This window comes from Mobula birostris, chromosome 21, assembly GCF_030028105.1.
Source record: "Mobula birostris isolate sMobBir1 chromosome 21, sMobBir1.hap1, whole genome shotgun sequence".
In the NCBI taxonomy this organism is placed as follows: Eukaryota; Metazoa; Chordata; class Chondrichthyes; order Myliobatiformes; family Myliobatidae; genus Mobula; species Mobula birostris.
In genome coordinates, this window is record NC_092390.1 from 6,553,296 (window position 1) to 6,574,462 (window position 21,167).

At 43.7% G+C, this 21,167-nt stretch overlaps 1 protein-coding gene across 3 annotated transcripts in view; it reads right to left on the bottom strand.

Moving 5' to 3' along the window:
- The window catches only part of sfxn3 (sideroflexin 3), a 108,585-nt gene that overhangs the window by 79,206 nt on the left and 8,212 nt on the right, over positions 1-21,167 (bottom strand). The window contains exons 2-3 of one of the 3 annotated variants that reach the window (XM_072238884.1): positions 2,669-2,776; positions 517-686 (exon numbers count right to left, since the gene is read on the bottom strand). In XM_072238884.1, coding sequence (XP_072094985.1) covers positions 517-680 — 164 coding nt within the window. In that variant the 5' untranslated portion in view covers positions 681-686; positions 2,669-2,776. Of the gene's footprint in view, positions 1-516; positions 687-2,668; positions 2,780-21,167 lie in introns of all 3 variants that reach the window. The other 2 variants (XM_072238883.1, XM_072238882.1) reach the window with 2 other exon arrangements.

A 21,167-nucleotide genomic window follows, 5' to 3' on the forward strand; every position in this document is an offset into this window, starting at 1 on the left:
GAGCGAAGGTGCTCAACAAAGCGATTCCTTCAATCTACGTCGGGTTTCTCCAATGTAGAGGAGGCCTCATTGGGAGTGATGGATACAGTGGAGGACCCTAACAGGACACAGGCAAATTGTTGTCTCACCTGGAAAGACTGTTTGGGGTCCTGAATGGAGATGAGGGAGGAGATGAACAGGGTGAATGGACAGATGTAGCACTTCTTCTGCTTCCAGGGATAAGAGCTAGGAGGGACGAACTGACAAGGGAATCACAGAGAGGGCAATCCTTGCAAAAAGCGGAGAGTGAGGGAAGGCAAAGATGTGTTTGGTGGTAGTATCCTGCTGAAGAGGACAGAAGTTATGGAGAACGATGTGTTGGATGTAGAGTCTCATGGGGTGGTAGGTGAGGAGAAGAGGAATTCTATTACTGTTAGGGCAGCAGGAAGACAGGATGAATGCGGATGCTCGGGAAGTGGAGGAGATGGGGGTAAAGGCAGCATCAAGTTATTACGTTTACATTGGCAGCAAGCTTACCTGTAGTCCTCAATAATATTCTTTGCTGTCTCCAGTTCTGCACTTGAGGCCAGAACGTTGCGAGGGTCAGTCACCATGAAGAAGTGCTTGGCTCTTCCTATGAAGGTCCCCTGGTCCCATCGCGGCTCTTTTAAATTGATGTCAGATCTCAACAGTCCAGACATTTTACACTAAAGAAAGGAAATAGATTTTAAAACAGGACTAATGGTGAATTGCCCCAAGAACAAAGAATGTAAAATTGCCTTCTCGCAAGATGCTTAGAAATTTGAATGGTTTTGCTCTTGTGTATTTATTGTTTATTATTATTCTGTATTTATTATTTATTACATAATAAATGAATTAATTTAAAAGTATTTAAATTTTGGTCATATTTTCAAACAGGACAATTATTAATTAGAAATGAAAGATTAAGTCTTTTTACACCCAGATCGTGCCTTTTCCCATTGCTCCCATCAGGGAGGAGGCATTCACTCAACAATTCAGGAACAGCTTCTTCCCCTCCGCCACAAAGTTAAATTTCACAACATATGCCAGTATATTAAACTTGATTCTATTAATAAACTCGCGTTTTCAAAAATATTATGCAATCTGTGTATCCACCCATCAATCTCTCGCCTTCCCTCTCCCATTGAGTAGGAGAGCACAAACTGCCAGTCTCAAAGGCAACTGTAATTGTGCTGTAACCAGACACCTCACACCTTAAGAGATGAACTTCAGATCTCCCAGTCTACCTTGTAATGGCTCCTGCACTTTACTTGTCTCCCTGCGCTGCACTTTCTCTGGAACTGCAATACTATCTAAGGCTTCTCTTTATACAGGTTTCCCCCGCCCTCTGAAGGTAAAGCGTTCCTATGAAATGGTTCGTAAGCCGAAATGTCGTAAAACGAAGAAGCAATTACCATTTATTTATATGGGAAAACTTTGTGAGCGTTCGCAGACCCAAAAAATAACACATAAAACCTAAAATAACAGTAACATATAGTAAAAGCAGGACTGATATGATAAATATGCAGCCTATATAAAGTAGAAATACTTCTCTACAACGATTGCCTGCACAGATCTCCGTAGCGAAAATCTCACACAAGCGCTCTCGGCAGAAAATCTCACGCAAGCGCTGTTGGCTCTCCAGTAACCTTTAAACTCTGAAGCTGCCAAATCTACCAAATAACACGTAAAAATACACAGCCGATATAAAGTAGAAATAATGTATGTACAGTGTAGTATCACTTACTGGAATTGGGAAAACGCAGAGCACACTGATGATGGTGTGTTAGACTGAGTCGTCGCAGTCTGGGCGGTGCAGTAGCCCCCACCCTCTGGGCCGCCGACCCGATTCATTGCCGCGAAGAACGCAGCGGTAGCCGGGACGTATCCAGCACATCTTTAAGAAAAATGCCGAAATAAACATGCTAATTAATTAGGTGCTGCCCAGCACGTAAATGTCGGCGCAGATCATAGGCGATTGCCGATTGCATTGCCTTTGATCTGGGCCGACAATTACGTGCTAGGCGGCGCCTAATTAATTAGCATGTTTATTTTGGCTTTTTTTCTTAAAGATGTGCTGTGTGCCTCCCAGCTCCGCTGCATTCTCTGCGAATCGGTTCAGTATCTGTCCAGGGCCCAGGTGTTGGGGTGGTGGGACACGAGGGTGTCATCTCATCATCAATCAGGGCAGGCAGCTCATCTTCTCCTATGACTGCCCACCTCGATGTCGAAGGTCGAGGTTCGTCGTCTGCTGTGGAAGGCTTGAAAAATGACAGTATGCTTGACTGCTGAGCCTCGCGCATTTTTCTATCATACAGTTGTTTGTAAGGACTCAAACCATCTTGCAAATATGCTCTAAACCGACGTATCCTTTCAAAATTAAAGTCGTACTTTATCATTACAGCGAAAATTTCACACAGTTGCTTCACGTTCTGCATTCGGTTTCGATTGTTATCCTTTCCTCTTCCAATTGCATCAGCTCTTCATCTGTCAGTTCTTGGTGATGGGATGCCAAAATCTCTTCAACATCATCTTTGTCAGCTTCCACAAGCCAAACTCATTTTGTCCTTGCTTCATTCACCACGATCAAAACGCTTAATTATGTATAGTTTTACGCTAAGTGTAACACCCTTACTCTTTCAGGCTTTTCCAACACCTTAGAACTCACCTTGCTAATGGCTGCTCAATGCAACGTGTTAAAGCAATGCCGTTCCGAATCTGGGGCAGAGCGGCTGCTCGGGGCGTGCGCTGCCTTTCTTCGTAACAGTGAAAACACCTTCTGAAAGCGAAAACAGGGTACTAATGTAGGTCTTTCGTAACAGTGAGGTTTCGTAAAGCAAATGTTCGAAAAGCGGGGGACACCTGTATTACATAGATGCAATTATGGATGGCATGATCTGTCAGGACGGCACACTAGCAAAAGTCTTTCACTATATCTTGATACATGTGACAATAATAAACAAATAGCAATAAACTTGTCAAAAATGCAATCATCATATGCCTTCTGTGTTCAGCATTTCAACGTCTGTCTTTATCATCTGAACGATAGAGCAAGGTCAAAGACTCAACAGAAAAGGCATTTTACTAGTTAAAACATACATTGTTTACTTTATTAGATACCTCCAGTACCTAATAAAGGGCCAGTGGGTGCATGTTTGTGATCTTCTGTTGCTGTAGCCCATCCATCTCAAGGTTCGAAGTGCTGTGCGTTCAGAGATGCCCTTCTGACCACCACTGTTGTAACGTGTGGTTATTTCAGTTACTGGCCACTCTCCTCTGACCTCTCTCATTAACAAGGCATTTTCGCCCACAGAATTGCTGCTCACCAGATTTTTTTTCTCTTCTTTTTCACACAATTCTCTGCAGACTGTTATGCATGAAAACCCCAGGAGATCAGCAGCAGTTTCTGAGCTACTCAAACCACCCTGTCTGGCACCAAACAAACATTCCAGTCAAAGTCACTTAGATCACATTTCTTCTCCATTCTGATGTTTGGTCTGAATAACAACTGAACCTCTTGACCATGCCTGCAGGTTTTTACGCATTGAGTTGCTGCCATATGGTTGGGTGATTAGATATTTGAATTAACAAGGTGTACAGGTATACCTAATAAAGTGGCCACCCTGTATATCTTTTCTTCTTCTTAGACAATAGACAATAGGTGCAGGAGTAGGCCATTCGGCCCTTCGAGCCAGCACCACCATTCACTGTGATCATGGCTGATCATCCACAATCAGTATCCAGTTCCTGCCTTATCCCCATAACCTTTGATTCTGCTATCTTTAAGAGCTCTATCCATCTCTTTCTTGAAAGCATCCAGAGACTTGGCCTCCACAGCCTTCTGGGGCAGAGCATTCCATATTATCCACCACTCTCTGGGTGAAAAAGTTTTTCCTCAACTCCGTTCTAAATGGCCTACCCCTTAAACTGTGGCCTCTGGTTCTGGACTCACCCATCAGCGGGAACATGCTTCCTGCCTCCAGAGTGTCCAATCCCTTAATAATCTTATATGTTTCAATAAGATCCCCTCTCAGCCTTCTAAATTCCAGAGTATACAAGCCCAGTCGCTCCAATCTTTCGACATATGACAGTCCCGTCATCCTGGGAATTAACCTTGTGAACTTACGCTGCACTCCCTCAATAGCAAGAACATCTTTCCTCAAATTTGGAGACCAAAACGACACACAGTACTCCAGGTGTGGTCTCACCAGGGCCCTGTACAGCTGCAGAAGGACCTCTTTGCTCTTATACTCAATTCCCCTTGCTATGAAGGCCAGCATGCCATTAGCTTTACCATTCCAGTTCTATGGGTCGGAGGAGTTAAGCTCAGATGGCTATAGATCAAGAGGTGTGACCCATGGACCAATACTGCTGGGACACACTGATGTGTCTCAGCACATCCTAGGATGTATCTCAATATCAGTTACTGTCATCTTCATGTCAGCTTGGACCAGTCTGACCATCCTCCTCTGACCTCTCTCATTAACGAGGCATTTTTACCCTCAAAACTGCTACTCACTGGTTGTTTGTCGCATCGTTCTCTGTAAACTCTAGAGACTGTTATGCATGAAAATCCCAGGAGATCAGCCGTTTCTGAGATATCAAACCACCCTGTCTTGCACCAACAATCATTTCACAGTCAGTCACAGTTCTTCCCCATTCTGATGTTTGGTCTGAACAACTGAACCTCTTGACCATGTCTGCATGCTCTTACGCATTGATTTGCTACCACATGATTGGCCGAATCTATATTTGCATTAATGAGCAGGTGTATAAGCGTACCTAATAAAGTGGCCACTGAGTGCTTCCTCACGTGGAGTTTCCAATACTTTTGAAAGCAATAAGACAAATATCATCAAATCAGGAAGTGGACTATGTTCTATGGTGCAGGTTATTACGAAAAACAAGTAGCAACAAAACCAAAGTAGATCTACAGTAGCATATCTAATGTAAATATTGCCTCTCCAATACAGAGATTAATAGATAGTACTATCCAAACACGGAAATGCAATCAAGATACAATTTGATAATAACAGCTGCGAGTGCTCAGAGATATGGCCTTAGAATTTTGATCAGGAAATCAAAAACACTGCTCTGAAAACCTGATACAACAGACAAATAGAAAGAAAGATTAGCTTTATTTGTCACATGTGCATCAGAGTGTACAGAAAAATGCATTATTTGTGTCAGTGACCAACACAGTATGAGGATTGTGCTGGGGGCAGCCCACCAGAGTCACCACGCTTCCAGTTCCATCATAGCGTGCCTCCAATTTACTAATCCTAATGCACGTCTGTGGAATATGGGAGCACCTGCAGGGAGCCCCCGCAGTCACAAGAACATACGACCTCCTTACAGACACCTGGAGGGAGCCCCCACAGTCACAAGAACATACGACCTCCTTACAGACACCTGGAGGGAGCCCCTGCAGTCACAAGAACATACAGACAGAACCTCCTTACAGACAGCTGCGGAAATTGAACCCCGATTGCTGCCACTGTAAACCATAACACTAACCACGACACCTCCAGGAAAAAGTATTTTAATATGTGAAATAGCTCTAGCACATTACATATGTTATCAGAGACAGCATGTCAGGATATATCCAGGTTTGTGAAGAGCATTTTAAATGGCTCGATTAACTTCCATTCATATATTGCCTTTCAATGTATCAAAAAAAAACTGTTACTACAAATATTAATTGATATCAAATGACATAACCAGGCAAAGGACTAGGCAAGCAGTTAAATATTTAAAGAAGTGGGTGGTAGAATGGACACTGTCAAAAATTCCACTGTTTTGGGGCGAGGAAACTGAAGGCGTAACTCCCAAAGGAGGAGCGATTAAATTCTAAGATGCTTAAGAGATCACAGCTAGGGAACTACAGAGAACTAAGATGATTACAGAGCTTGAGAAGATTAGCAAAAAAGGGAGGACGTGAACAAGCAGTTACTACATTTGCAAGATGAATTGCTAAGCTGAGCCAGTGACCAAAATTTTAAGTGACAATCTGATGGCTAGATATCAAATTAAACAAAATTAAAATACAACATGGCTGACAGAGTCTGAAAAAGAAAAAAAAAATCTAATAAATCAGACATTTATTTATTGCTAATGTAGCGGAGCGGCTAATGTAGATGAACTGAACACACTGATGAGGGAGAGGGAGAAGTAGAGAGTCCGTCATCGTGCCCGACGCCGGCCCCCTAAGCCTGAGTTGACATAGTAGTAGTAGAATTTATTGCCTACATATCAAAACAAACGGTGAAATGGGTCATTTGTACGAACAACCAACAAACCCAAGGACGTGCTGGGATCAGCCAGCAAGTCTCACACATTCCAGTATGCCCATAATGTTCAGCAGAACAACAGCTATGCAAGACAAGAACAACAAACGGAGCCTCTTTCCTACCCCTCACACAGACCATCTTCCAATCCCAGGACAGGCCGCCTCTGGGCCTCTCCTTTCGGATTTTAGGATTAACCGTTGTAAGTCAAAATACATCGATTTAGGATCAAAACTACTTCTTAATGAAGTGCAGAAGCACAGTGCTTATTTTACTGGATTAGCAATCCACTGACATGGATCAATAATCTGAAAGACAAAATCAGCAGCTACAGTATTTAAAATGAATTAAGTAAATATGAATAAAAAAGTGAACACCATTAATGGTGGCCCTGATGCAACTGGATTATTTGTTTTACATCTGTTTCACTCATGTCGTTCAGGAAAGGAATTCTGGTGACTTCCTGGTCTGATTGTCCATCTCGCTTCGGAGTATGGTTCAAAGATGATCAGAATCAGAATCGAGTTTATTATCACTGACATACGCATGTTATTAAACTTGTTAGATTGCAGCAGCAGTACTGTGTATGGTGGTTGTCCATCATGTCTGACAATGACAGGAAACCCGTGTGGGAGAGTCTTTATAGTGGAAAAGCTGTTGCACTCGGGCAGTTCCATTTTCTTGACCTCAGAAGTCCAAGTCCAGAGGTACAAGAGTGTCACAAACTGGGCTCTTCTTTGTTTGCAGTGGCTGACCATGACGTCTTCTGTGTCTTGTCATGCCCCTCGCTCTCCATAGAGTGTTACAGGCTTGCCTAGCCGTTGGATATCACTGCAGATCTCATCCACTGGGACAGGCATGTACCTAACCCACTAGGGATTTTGATTGTGGTTTCCCTTCTGCCGTCATCAACGATGCCCTCACCCGCATCTCCTCCATTTCCCGCACTTTGGCCCTCACCCCATCCTCCCGCCACGACAACAGGGACAGAGTTCCCCTTGTCCTCACCTACCATCCCACCAGCCTCCAGATCCAACACATTATCCTCCGCAACTTCCGCTACCTTCAACAGGACCCCACCACTAAGCACATCTTTCCCTCTCCACCCCTCTCCGCAGGGATCGGTCCCTCCACGACTCCCTGATCCACACGTCCCTCCCCACGGATCTCCCACCAGGCACTTATCCCTGTAAGCGTAAGTGCTACACCTGTCCCTACACCTCCTCTCTTGCCTACATTCAGGGCCCCAAACAGTCCTTCCAGGTGAGGCAACACTTCACTTGTGAGTCTGTTGGGGTCATCTGTTGCAGGGGTTCCCAACCTTTTTTGCAACACGGACCAGTTTACTATTGATAATACTCTTGCGGACCGGCCGACCCGGGGGGGGGGGGGGGGGTGGTAGGGTTGCCAACGGACAAGAGTAGCAGTCAAATACATTGTGTTTACCCTGAGAAAGACTACAATGACCATGAAGCCTGTGTGGGCACCAGTGAGCATGCATGACCTGCGTATGCGTGTATGTAAACATAGGAACATAGAAAGTAGGTGCAGGGGTAGGTCATTCGGCCCTTCGAGCCTGCACCGCCATTCAGTATGATCATGGCTGATCATCCAACTCAGAACCCTGTACCAGCCTTCCCTCCATACCCCCTGATCCCTTTAGCCACAAGGGCCATATCTAACTCCCTCGTGTCGATTTTTTTCTACAAATCGTTTTTGGCGATTCTGTTCGGGGGTGGGGAGGTGTTAATCATGACTGGAATATAGGTGATAAGTGGCTAATACACTCAATTTTGTTTCTAAAAGGGTTTATCTAACAAATTTAATATTAAACACACAGCGATAGGGGAGCTTGAAGTAAGTGTTGAATGAACTTCCAGTAGAAGTGGTAGAGGCAGGTTCAATATTATCATTTAAAGAAAAATTGGATAGCTATATGGACAGGAAAGGAATGGAGGGTTATGGGCTGAGAGTAGGTCAGTGGGACTAGGTGAGAGTAGCGTTCGGCACGGATTAGAAGGGCCGAGATTGCTTGTTTCCGTGCTGTAATTGTTATATGGTTATATAAGTCACTTATAAGTCAATAGCATCATAACATTTTAAGTAACGTTTGGATATTAAACACACAGCACATACTTTCCCTGTATGAACATATAAAACCATTGCAACACACCAATATCGCTGAACCAGTGGGAGCCCTGGGCTTGTTTCCCTGCAACAAGACGGTGCCAGCAAGGGGTGATGGGAGACAGCGATACTCGAAGGGGGTTCCTTATATCCAGTTTATTCTGCAATTTAATTTTCGTTGCATTCATTGCAGAGATATGTTGGAAGGAAGCAACGCTTTCAGTGCTTTCGTGGCTACCTCAGGATATTTAGCCTTGACTTTGAACCAGAATGCCGGCAGAGCTGTTATGTCAAACATACTTTTCAGCCCGTTGTCATTTGCAAGCTCGAGGATTTTATCTCCTTCCCGCGCTGACATGGATGACCCGTGCGTAATGACCTTATGTGCATTCAAGCTCAACGGTGCGTGACACGCAGCTGACTCATATCGCCAAATCATATAGTTTCCTTGTGGCCCGGTAGCACATGCTTTGCAGCCCGGTACTGGTCCGCAGCCCGGTGGTTGGGGACCGTTGATCTATTGCATTCGGTGCTCCCGATGCGGCCTCCTCTACATCGGTGAAACCCGACGCAGATTGGGGGACCGCTTCATCGAGCACCTCCGCTCCATCCGCCACAACAGACAGGATCTCCCGGTAGCCACCCACTTCAACTCTGCTTCACATTCCCATTCAGATATGTCCATACATGGCCTCCTCTACTGACATGATGAGGCTAAACTCAGGTTGGAGGAGCAACACTTCATATACCGTCTAGGTAGTCTCCAGCCCCTTGGTATGAACATTGAATTCTCCAACTTCCGGTAATTCCCTCCCCCTCCCTTCCCCTATCCCTATGTCACTCTGCCCCCTACCCCAGCTGCCTATCACCTCCTTCATGGTTCCTCCTCCTTCTACTACCCATTGTGTTTTCCTCTATTCTTTCTTCACCTTTACTGCCTATCCCCTCCCTGCTTCTGCTCCCCCACCCCTTTATCTTTCCCCTTACTGGTTTTTCACCTGGAACCTACCAGACTTCTCCTTCCCACCCTCTTTATAGGGCCTCTGCCCCTTCCCTCTTCAGCCCTGACGAAGGGTTCCGGCCCGAAACGTTGACTGATCGTTTCCACGGATGCTGAGTTCCCCCAGCGTGTTGTGAGTGCTGCTTTGACCCCAGCATCTGCAGAGCATTTTGTGTTTACCACTAGGGGTTAAGGCCCGCCAGCTACCCTCACCTGGTTTAGACTACTTGTTGAAGTGTCGTACCAGGTGTGGCCACTGTCACATGTAAACAGCTACTTACAGCCACAGGCAAGAGCTGAGTGTCCGGTGGAGACCAAAGGTGAGTGAGCTGCCCCAGGATGGACGTGATAAGCCTCTTCAGGGTTCTAAACCTCCCTGACACCCCCTACACCACAGTACACTGCAGACGTACAAAGTATTATTAGAGAAAGAAATATTAAAATAAATCGGCAAAAAAGTGAGTTCGTTTGTCGGCTCATGGACTAGTCAGAATTCTGAGGTGAGAGGTAAGAAACTGTTCTTAAAATACAGAGTGTTGCAAAAACATTAAAGATGGACTGTGAATTCTGGCCTTGCCTTCAGAGACCAACTCTTAAGAAAGGATAATAAAAAAAAGTCACACCAGCATTCATTAATGCAATACCTTAAATTTATGATCACTAAAGTAGAGAATTTTTTAACATCTTTCAAAACGTTTTTTTTTTAAAAAGTATTGTCCACTTTTCACTCCCTGCAAAGTTCCCTTGCAAGTTCCCAATCCTCTCCACCAGTTTCACAGAGTACCTTCCTTTATGGTCATGCATTCTGATCAGCCAATTTGAACCTTGAACAACAACAACACTCTTCAGCATCAGCTCGTCTGACATCATTTAACATTGTGTCACCTCTAGTCTGTTACAAGAGAGGATCACAATAACACAAACGCCACACCTCAGTGTCATTAACACCAAGGTCTTGTCCATTAGGTCAATAAAGCTAGATTAACTGAAATCTGAAATACTGGCTGACTGCTGCATCTGCAGTATTACAAGTATACACATAGGACAGAAAAGACTGTAATCTTCATGTACAGTGAAAATAAGAGACCTGAAGTCTTGGACTGAAGGAGGCAATGTGTCCAGACCAACAGCAATGAAAATACGAAAGCTGACGGACAGGTGCTGACTCATGGTGGCAATTTCATGTCAGATATATACTGTTGTGCTTTCATTTGTCCTACTCTTCTATTGGGAGGCTCCAATGCACAGGTTCGACAGAGGCTGGTAAACTTGGCCAGCTCCATCACAGGCACAACCATCCCCTCCATCGAGGACATCTTGAAAAGGTGGTGCCTCAAGAAAGTGGCATTCACCATTAATGCCCCCCACCATCTGAGAGATGCCCTTTTCTCATTGCTACCATCAGAAAGGAGGTACGAGAGCCTGAAGACTCACACTCAGCATTTTAGAAACAGCTTTTCCCCCTCTGTGCACGACACGTCAGTAATTACAATCTGATTCACTCTTTAATTGTAAATGCTGGTGATGAATCAGCATACTGAAAATCTGGCTGAGTGGTGTCATAGCAACAACCTCTTACTCAATGTCAGCAAGACCAAGGAGCTGATTGTAGATTTCAGGAGAGGGAAATCAGACGTCCACGAGCCAGTCCTCACTGGAAGATCAGAGGTGGAGAGGGTTAGCAACTTTAAATTCTTAAGTGTTATTATTTTGGAGGACTTGTCCTAGGCCCATTATGCAAATGCAAGTACAAAGAAAGCATGGCAGTGCCTCTACTTCCTTAGGAACTTACAGATATCTAAAACCTTGACAAACATCTATAGATATGTAGTGGAGAGTATATCGACTGGCTGAATCAGCCTGGAATGGAAACACCAATGTCCTCAACGGAAAATCCTACAAAAAGTAGTGAATACAGCCCAGTCCATCATGGGTAAAGTTCTCCTAACCATTCCGTATATCTACATGAAATGCTGTTGCAGGAAAGAAGCATCTATCATCAGGGACCCCCACCACCTCGGACAAGATCTCTTCTCGCTGCTACCATCAGGTTTCAATTCCTGCCGCCGTCTGTAAGGAACTTGTATGCTCTCCCCGTGAGCACACGAGTTTCCTGTGGGTGCTCCAGCTTCCTCCTATATTCCAGAGACATGCGGTCAGGGCAGGATGTGGGCACACTGTGTTGGCACCAGAAGTGTGGTGACACCTGCAAGCTGTCCAGCACCACTGTTACTAATTTGAAGGTAAAGGAGCCTCAGAACTCACGTCACCAGCTTCAGGAGCAGGTACTAATCCTCAACTATCAGGCTCTTGAACTAAAGGGGATAACTTCACTCGCCCCATCACTGAAATACTCCCATAATTGAAGGACGCACTTTTAATGATTCTTCATCTCTTGTTTAATACTTAATATAATTATTCCTTCTTTTTGTATTTGCACAGTTTGCCATCATCTGCACTACGGTTGAACGACCTGATTGGATGGTCTTTCACTTATTCTGTTATAGTTATTATTCTATAGATTTATTGAGAATGCCTGCAAGAAAATAATCTCAGGACTGTATATGGTGATATATACTGGATGTATTTGGATAATAAAATTGACTTTAAACTTAGAATTAAGCAAATGCTAGCATGGCATATGTAATTATTTATAGGAACATCCTCCTAATTCTTCCACGTTAAGAAGTGACATCTTTGCTTCTCCTATTAATGTCCTGAATCAAATTAAATTTTTATGTCTTAAGGTTTCATTACACAATGACAGCTAATTATAATGTTACTATTCTTAATCCCAATGAACTTTCAACTTGTTTAAAGATGTGTCTACTGAGACCTCTTCCCAAAGCAAACTCTGGGACATTACCAGAGAAATGCTGCATGAATTCTCCTTTGAACATCCTCAGCATGTCCAGAGGGAACTTATCGTGTTGATAGCAGAAGAGAGTGAGCAATTTAATTGACCACACTTTAAAGGAACTTATGATGTTCTGTGAGACCAGGGCTTCAATTTTAACACCCTTTTAGAAGCAGAAAAGGACCGTCTTACTCCTATCCACTGGCAGAAGTTCTGTAGTATGGACTTGAGCCAAATGAGATAAAATGCCAGTAAGTGGAACCAGGACCAGAAAAGGAATGGAACAGCATCACTAGGGACCAATACGATGCTGTACTCACTCCAAAGTAATATGATATGAGGCAACGCGGTTGGCATGACACTATTACAGTGCCAGCAAGAAGATCAGGTTTCAATTCCTGCCACCGTCTGTAAGGAACTTGTATGCTCTTCCCGTGACCACACGAGTTTCCTGAGGGTGCTCCAGCTTCCTCCTATATTCCAGAGACATGTGGTTAGGGCAGGATGTGGACATCTTATGTTGTAGACATCCCACCTCTCCCGGAAGTTCCGGGAGTCTCCCGCATATTGATAGCGGCTCCCTGATGCCCGGAAATTATATACAATATTCCAGAAATCGATCTTTTTGAGAGGGAGAGTGAGAGCGTGCATCCTCATAGGTCTCTCTTCCTGCTAAGTAGACCTATCAGTTTTCTCTGTGGGCGGGCTTTACAGTCGACCTCAAAAATAATGACAGTGTTGACTTCTCTATTTCCCATGGTGGGTTAAAATGTAAACAACATGTTGAGGTGAGTTTAACAGGTGTCATTCGTTCATTAGCATAGCTAACGTGGCTGGCCAGCTGCTAAGGAGCTATTCTATTGATGTCCTACGTGATGAGGCCAAACTCCCTGTAGACTTGCTTAAAGTTGTAATAGAATAAACATGATAATATAAGTACATATTTTCGCATCACATTTTCTGCATATACCCAACTTGGTTTACAGATTAGACAAAAATCACTAAACAAAGTATTACATACACCCTTGGAGGTCGACCGGGGCGGGGGTGGGGGGAGATAAGGGGTTGCGGGGGGCAGGGCTGCTACCTCCCTGAAATGAGTTTTTGCAGGGTGGCATGTCTGGTGTTGGTACCAGAAGTGTGGTGACATTTGCAGGCTGCCCAGCACGGTTGTTGCTAATCTGATTTGACACGAACAATACATTTCACTGTATGTTTCGATGGTATACGTAACAAACAAAGCTTACACTGATCTTTGATATTCAATGCTAAAAAGTGAATGATACCCAGAAAGGATCAGACTATGACTCTGAATAAAAAGAGTATTACATCCTTACTGTTGCATTTCAAACAGCTTGATAAATGCTAAAATACTTTACTTGATCATGCACCAATTTTAAATGTCTTTATAGCTACTGGAATCCATCTCAACCAAACTGACTGAGATCATACTTGCATCTAAACTCCATCTGCAGGTCCAGGCCTCCTTCTGAACACCCCCATCACCAAGAATTTGCTGTTTACCATTCGGAACACTATTTGAGGGTAGCAAATGTAACATTGTCCTCTGGCAGACTTCAAATCTCTGCAAGTGCAAGATATGATCACGAACGAGGTCAACAAACTCGACTTGACGCAGAAGTTAAGAGTAGTAAATGCATAGGTAATATTATCGAGATGAACTTTATTTCTCAATGCAGTATTGAGCTGAGAACACAAATGTCAACATCAAGATGAAATGAGCAAGTGTTGGGTGGAACTGGCCACAACTGCTTCTCCCCGGGACCAATGAAGGTTTAGGCCAATGCTACATCAACCAGTAACAGGTTGCTCTTTTGTTCTCAACTAACAAGTTTGATATCTTTACAGTAAATATGTATTTTAAACATTATTTATTTAAAGATAGAGCACGGTAACAGGTCCTTGTGGCCCAACAAACCCATGCCACCCAACTACACCCATGTGATCAATTAATCTATTAACCCATACATCTTTGGAAGGTGGGAGGAAACCAGAGCACCCAGAGGAAATACATGCGATCACTGAAGAGAACTTACACAGTGCCGCAATTGTACCCAGGATGCTGACACTGTATTACTGTTATGGTAACCACAATGCTGACCAAGGAAAGAAGAGCTGATATTCGAGCTAGATTGTAATCAACGAACTAAGAGTGACCACATTTCCCCTACGGTCCTCCACTCTGCCAAGTCTTTGTTCTAAACTCTCACTGCAAAATAGATACACAAGTTGAAAAGTTAGCTCCTCTAAGCTAGCGGTCCCCAACCACCAGGCCGCAAGGCAAGCGCTACCGGGTCGCGAGGAAACGATATAATTTGGCGATATGAGTCAGCTGCACCCTTCCTCATTCCCTGTCACGCCCACTGCTGAGCCTGAACGCACGCAAGATCATTACACGCGCGTCATCCATGTCAGCGTGGGAAGGAGATCAACTCCTCAAGCTTGCAAATGACGGCAGGCTGAAAAGTATGTTTGACATAACATCTCTGCCAGCATTCTGGATCAAAGTCAAGGGTGAATATCCTGAGATAGCCACAGAAGCACTGAAAACGTTGCTTCCATTTCCAACATATCTCTGCGATGAATGCAATGAAAACTAAATTGCGGAATAGACTGGACATAAGGAACCCCCTTCGGGTATCGCTGTCTCCAATCACCCCTCGATGAGACCGTCTTGTTGCAGGGAAACAAGCCCAGGGCTCCCACTGATTCAGCGATATTGGTGTGTTGCAATGATTTTATATGTTCATACGGGGAAAATATGTGCTGTGTGTTTAATATCCAAACGTTACTTAAAATGTTATGATGCTATTGACTTACTTATATAAGCATATAACAATTACAGCACAGAAACAGGCGATCTCGGCCCTTCTAGTCCGTGCTGAACGCTACTCTCACCTACTCCCACCGACCTGCACTCAGCCCATACCCCTCTATTCCTTTCCTGTCCATATACCTATTCAATTTAACTTTAAATGATAATATCGAACCTGCTTCTGCCACTTCTACTGGAAGTTCATTCAACACTTACTTCAAGCTCTCCTGTCCTCCCCTGATAACTGACTTATCACTATATTCATGCGAGGAAAATATGCGCTGTGTGTTTAATATTAAATTCGTTAGATAAACCCTTTTAGAAACAAAATTGAGTGTAGTAGCCACTTATCACCGATATTCCAGTCATGATTAACTACCCCACCCTGCACGAACAGAATCGCCAAAAACAATTTGTAAAAAAAATCATCACGTGCAAGTCACGCATGCGCACTAGTGCCCGCGCAAGGCTTCATGGTCATTATAGTCTTTTTGGGGTAAACGCAATGTATTTGACTGCTACTCTTGTCCACTGGCACCACCCCTCCCACCCACCCCACCCCCCCTCACCCCAGTCGGCCGGTCCGCCCGCAAGAATATTGTCAATATGAAACCAATCCGCAATGCAAACAAGGTTGGGGATCCCTGCTCTAAGCCAACAGATACTCCTGACAGCAGGACAAAAAGGGAGAAGCAGTAGTAGTGGGAAGCAAAAGGCATATAGTTTAATCACCTCAGCGGCCAACGAGCACAACACTGCAGGAGTAAGAAAGGAGTTTTGTTATCCTGTGCATCTAACGCAGATATTAGATTAGGTTTACAAAGCTGGCTATTGACTAAAGCTCCTTGTAGAATGTTCAAGTGATTTGAGTTCATCTGGCAACGAAGGATGAATGTTATCAACCTGAAATTGCATCAGTCGACTCTTTATTCCTCCCCATAGATGCTGTCTGACCTGCTGAATTCCTCAGGCATTTTGTGTGCGATTTTGAAAATGGTTGTTACTATGTTTTATTGTCAAAAAAAAAAAAAAAAATTGTATTATGCAGTTTCTAGACACAGGACATACATCACTAAACCACATGGGTGCCACATTAGATTTTCATTTATTCTCGCTAATCTACTGTCATGTGTACACTTGTATATGATACATGCTCAAAGGATCAACCAGCATAGAATCCTGTTAGTGGCTAAAGTTCATTTTTCACAATTCAATGCTGACTCTATGACCTACAGACACATTTTCAAAGACTCCACAGCTGATGTTCTCAGCATTATTTATTGACTTTATTATTTGCATGTTGTATGTTTGTAGTCTTTGCTATGTATAGTTTTTCATAAATTTATTTATTAAGATCATCATCATCATGGGCCATGCCCAGTTTGCGCTTTGACTGCCATGGCCCACACACTCCTGTTTCGGGTCAAGTGGATCAATTCATTGGTATTCATTTCCAGTTCTCTGGCTGCTGTCTCCATCATCATTTGTCTTTGTATTCCTCTTGCTTTCTTCCCTTCAATCTACAGCATAGAATAGGCTGTTCCAGCTCTTAAACCATGCCGCCTAGCAAACCCCTGATTTAATCTAAGCCAAATCACATGCCAATTTAGAATCAGAATCACCAGCATGTGTTGCGAAATTTGTTAACTTAGCAGCAGTAGTTCAATGCAATACATAATACAGAAGAAGTAAAAAAGAACTTATAAGTAAATCAATTACAGCATACATATATTGAACAGATTAAAAATCGTGCAAAAAACAGAAATAATATATATTAAAAAGTGAGGTAGTGTTCACGGGTTCAATGTCTTTTCAATGAATCAGATGGCAGAGAGGAAGAAGCTGTTCCTGAATCAGACTTCTGTACCTCCTTCCTGATGACCAATGACCAGTTAGTCATAGTCATACTTTATTGATCCCGGGGGAAATTGGTTTTCGTTACAGTTGCACCATAAATAATAAATAGTAATAGAACCATAAATAGTTAGATAGTAATATGTAAATTATGCCAGTAAATTATGAAATATCCAGGACCAGCCTATTGGCTCAGGGTGTCTGACCCTCCAAGGGAGGAGTTGTAAAGTTTGATGGCCGCAGGCAGGAATGACTTCCTATGACGCTCTGTGCTGCATCTCGGTGGAATGAGTCTCTGGCTGAATGTACTCCTGTGCCCACCCAGTACATTATGTAGTGGATGGGAGACATTGACCAAGATGGCATGAAACTTAGACAGCATCCTCTTTTCAGACACCACCATGAGAGAGTCCATTTCCATCTCCACAACATCATTGGCCTTACGAATGAGTTTGTTGATTCTGTTGGTGTCTGCTACCCTCAGCCTGCTGCCCCAGCACACAACAGCAAACATGATCGCACTGGCCATCACAATTAACCAGTACACCTTTGGAAATCGGAACATCCGGAGGAATTCCACCGATCATGGGAAGAACGTACAGACTCCTTGCAAAATAGAACCTGGGTTGCTGTACCGTAAAGCGTTCTGCTTTATTTCCCTGTAACTGCCTGCAAAGATAGGAATCTCACGGGAGTATATGGTGACACAGTATACGTACTTCAATAGTAAATTTACTGTGAACTTTGAAGCTTGTGGCAGGACACTTCTTGTGGCATGGCCCAGGGCACTTCTCGTTCCTCTTTCATCACTCCGCTGAATGGCCAGAGCTCATTGCAGGAGGGTAGAAGTAAATCCAAACTGCATCCAAGGTCAGTGAGGCTACAGTGTGGACAGGACTGCATACATGTATGTCAGCCGACTGATAGATAATAAATTGATCCCAATATAGGGTCTCAACCCAAAACACCGACAGTCCATTTCCTCCACAAAAGCAATTCTCCAGCACCTTTTTTGTGTTGCTGCAGATATTCATCATTGGAAATCCCTTGGTCTTCAAGACTGTAAATAATTCTCATAATCCATCGTATTGGATCAATATTCATCAAATCCTGCCACGGCCCATCGGGCCTGGGAGATAATCAAGCAATTAACAGGAAGAGGTGTCTTTCAATATCTACATCCTCCACTGCAGCTGAGGCCAGGAGGTTGAAAAACAGCAGGACTGAGTGGTTTTCAGTCATCTTATTCCAGAAATGTTCCACTTAAGCAGTTATTAGAGGTCACCAGTACAGATGCTGACCTTCACCCACATTGATTCAGTCCACACGACATCATCAAGCCCAAGTACACCAGGCAAAACAAAACTTAACTGCCCAGCTACGTGATGACATTATTCGCTGGCAGCCTCTTGCTCGCTGCCGCTGGAGAAACGTCTGCATACAGTGGTCTCTCGCTCTCTGCTCCTACAGGAAGGTCCTTGCGTTCCAGTGATCTCTCTCACCTTCCACACCGTCGACAGATTGGGGCCAAAGTGAGATCTAATCGATGTGGATTGCAGATTTGGACTCCCGGGTTTATGGTGTGTTCCAGTTCCGGGAGGTCTTTTTTGTGACTGCTTTTGGGCTAGTTTTGAATTGGGGCATCCTGCAGATAATAAACACTGAGCTGAAATATGTCCTTTGATTCTGTGCTTTTTTTATTCCATGTTTCACTCATTTTTTTTTTGTTGCCATTTTTACAAGGGGGCTGTGAGGTTTGAATTTTTTCTTTGAACGGGTTGCTTTGTTTTGTGACTGCCTGTGGGGAAGGCGAAGCTCAGGGTTGTATACTGCACACATACGGTGATAATAAATGTACTATGAATCTTTGAACTGGCCCATTCTCCATCCAAACTGCATCAAATATGCTGTAACAATTGTTTATATGCAGACTCAAAATAATGTGGTGGTAAGATTCTGCTCACGAAAATGAAGATAAATCCACCCAACAACATAAAATGCTGGAGGAACTCAGCAGGCCAGGCAGCATCTATGGAAAAGAATAAACTGTCCATGTTTCGGGCCAAGACCCTTCGTCACGGCCTGAAACATCGACTGTTTACTCTTTTCCATAGATGCTGCCTGGCCTGCTGAGTTCCTCCAGCATTTTGTGTGTGTTGCTCTGGATTTCCAGCATCTGCAGATTTTCTCATTTTTGAAAAATATACTTGGCTGGGTACCACTCTTTGGACACAAATCTCCGCAAAGTAATGGAAGGTAAGGTTAGCAGAGCCGCTGAGCTCTTGTAAAAACTATTCACACCAATGGGTACAGGAACAGCTATTACCATCATGTTCCTGAACCGGTGTGGATAACTTCAGTCACCTCAACACTGAACTGATTCCACAACCTACAGGCTCGCTTCCAAGTACAGAGGATTCCATTTAATTAGGACACATCATGTTGGTCCAATTAAGCAGCTGCCCCACTTAACCAAAGTTTCATGGAAATAGTTAAAATTGTATCAAAAAAAGATAAATTACCATTTAAGTGAATAACAAATTATGTATTAAATGAAATACAGGAACAAAACACTACCAATACTATAATACTGGACTGGTCAAAGAACACTGAGGCTGTCTACAAGAAGGGTCAGAGCCGTCTCTATTTCCTGAGGAGACTGAGGTCCTTTAACATCTGCCGGACGATGCTGAGGATGTTCTACGAGTCTGTGGTGGCCAGTGCTATCATGTTTGCTGTTGTGTGCTGGGGCAGCAGGCTGAGGGTAGCAGACACCAACAGAATCAACAAACTCATTCATAAGGCCAGTGATGTTGTGGGGATGGAAATGGACTCTCTCACGGTGGTGTCTGAAAAGAGGATGCTGTCCAAGTTGCATGCCATCTTGGTCAATGTCTCCCATCCACTACATAATGTACTGGGTGGGCGCCAGAGTACATTCAGCCAGAGACTCATTCCACCGAGATGCAACACAGAGAGTCATAGGAAGTCATTCCTGCCTGTGGCCATCAAATTTTACAACTCCTCCCTTGGAGGGCCAGACACCCTGAGCCAATAGGCTGGTCCTGGACTTATTTCCTGGCATAATTTACATATTACTATTTAACTATTTATGGTTTTATTACTATTTGTTATTTATGGTGCAACTGTAACGAAAACCAATTTCCCCCAGGATCAATAAGGTATGACTATGACTATGACTATTATGACAAAAGAACCAGTTATCAGAAGATTGATGCCGATAAGGGGACAATGGGGGAACATTCAAAGTGCTAATAAGAGAGAGACGAGAGAGATTACCGAAAGGAGACACAGTTCCGAGTATTGTCAGAGACCGGTTGCTTTGAACTGTTTGAAGTTTGATGGACAGGCAATACCCCAGCAGGGGGATAAGGAACAGGTTCGTTAAGGCAACAGACACCACAACAGCACGAGGTAACGAGACCCTGGAAGCGGTGTGCCCCCACAAGTTGGTGGGAGTTTTGGAGGTCTGGTCGTGGGACCAGCCATAGACGCACAGGGTGGAAAGATACGATCGGGCGGGAACCCGGTGTGTGTGTCCGCCCTTGCCTGGGTGCCAGGTTCACCGCAGAAGAATGATCGTATCTGGAACGGAGGGGTCACAGTTTAGTGACCTCAGAAGACATTACAAAGGGCTCGCCCGAAAGCTAACTGCGAGGAATATCAAAGGTCTGTTTGGAATCTGATTTGCATATTCATTCATTCTCTCTCTCTCTCCAACGGCACGACGGCGATTACTGCGAACTGAACTAAACTGAACTCTTTGTCACTTGTGACTGATCATTTTACCCCTAGTCTGCGATAGAGTTTGATTGATCCTATTATCCTAGTTCCATGTACATGCGTGTTTATTCATTGCTAACCTGTTGCATTTATATCCTTACTATTAGAGTACTGTGTTGCTTATTTTTTTAATAAAACTTTCTTAGTTCCAGTAATCCAGACTCCAACTAAGTGGTCCATTTCTGCTGGTTTGGCAACCCAGTTACAGGGTACGTAATACTATGAATACTGTGGATTAGTTCCTAATAGTTATCGGAGGAAATTATCCAGTGTATGCTGTCATGTTCTTTTGATTTTTGACTCTAAATAAACAAAATCAGTGTAGACAGCTATATAGATATATTATGTTAAATTAAATAGTGCAAAAAAAATAAGAAATTTAAAAAAAAGTAGTGAGGTAGT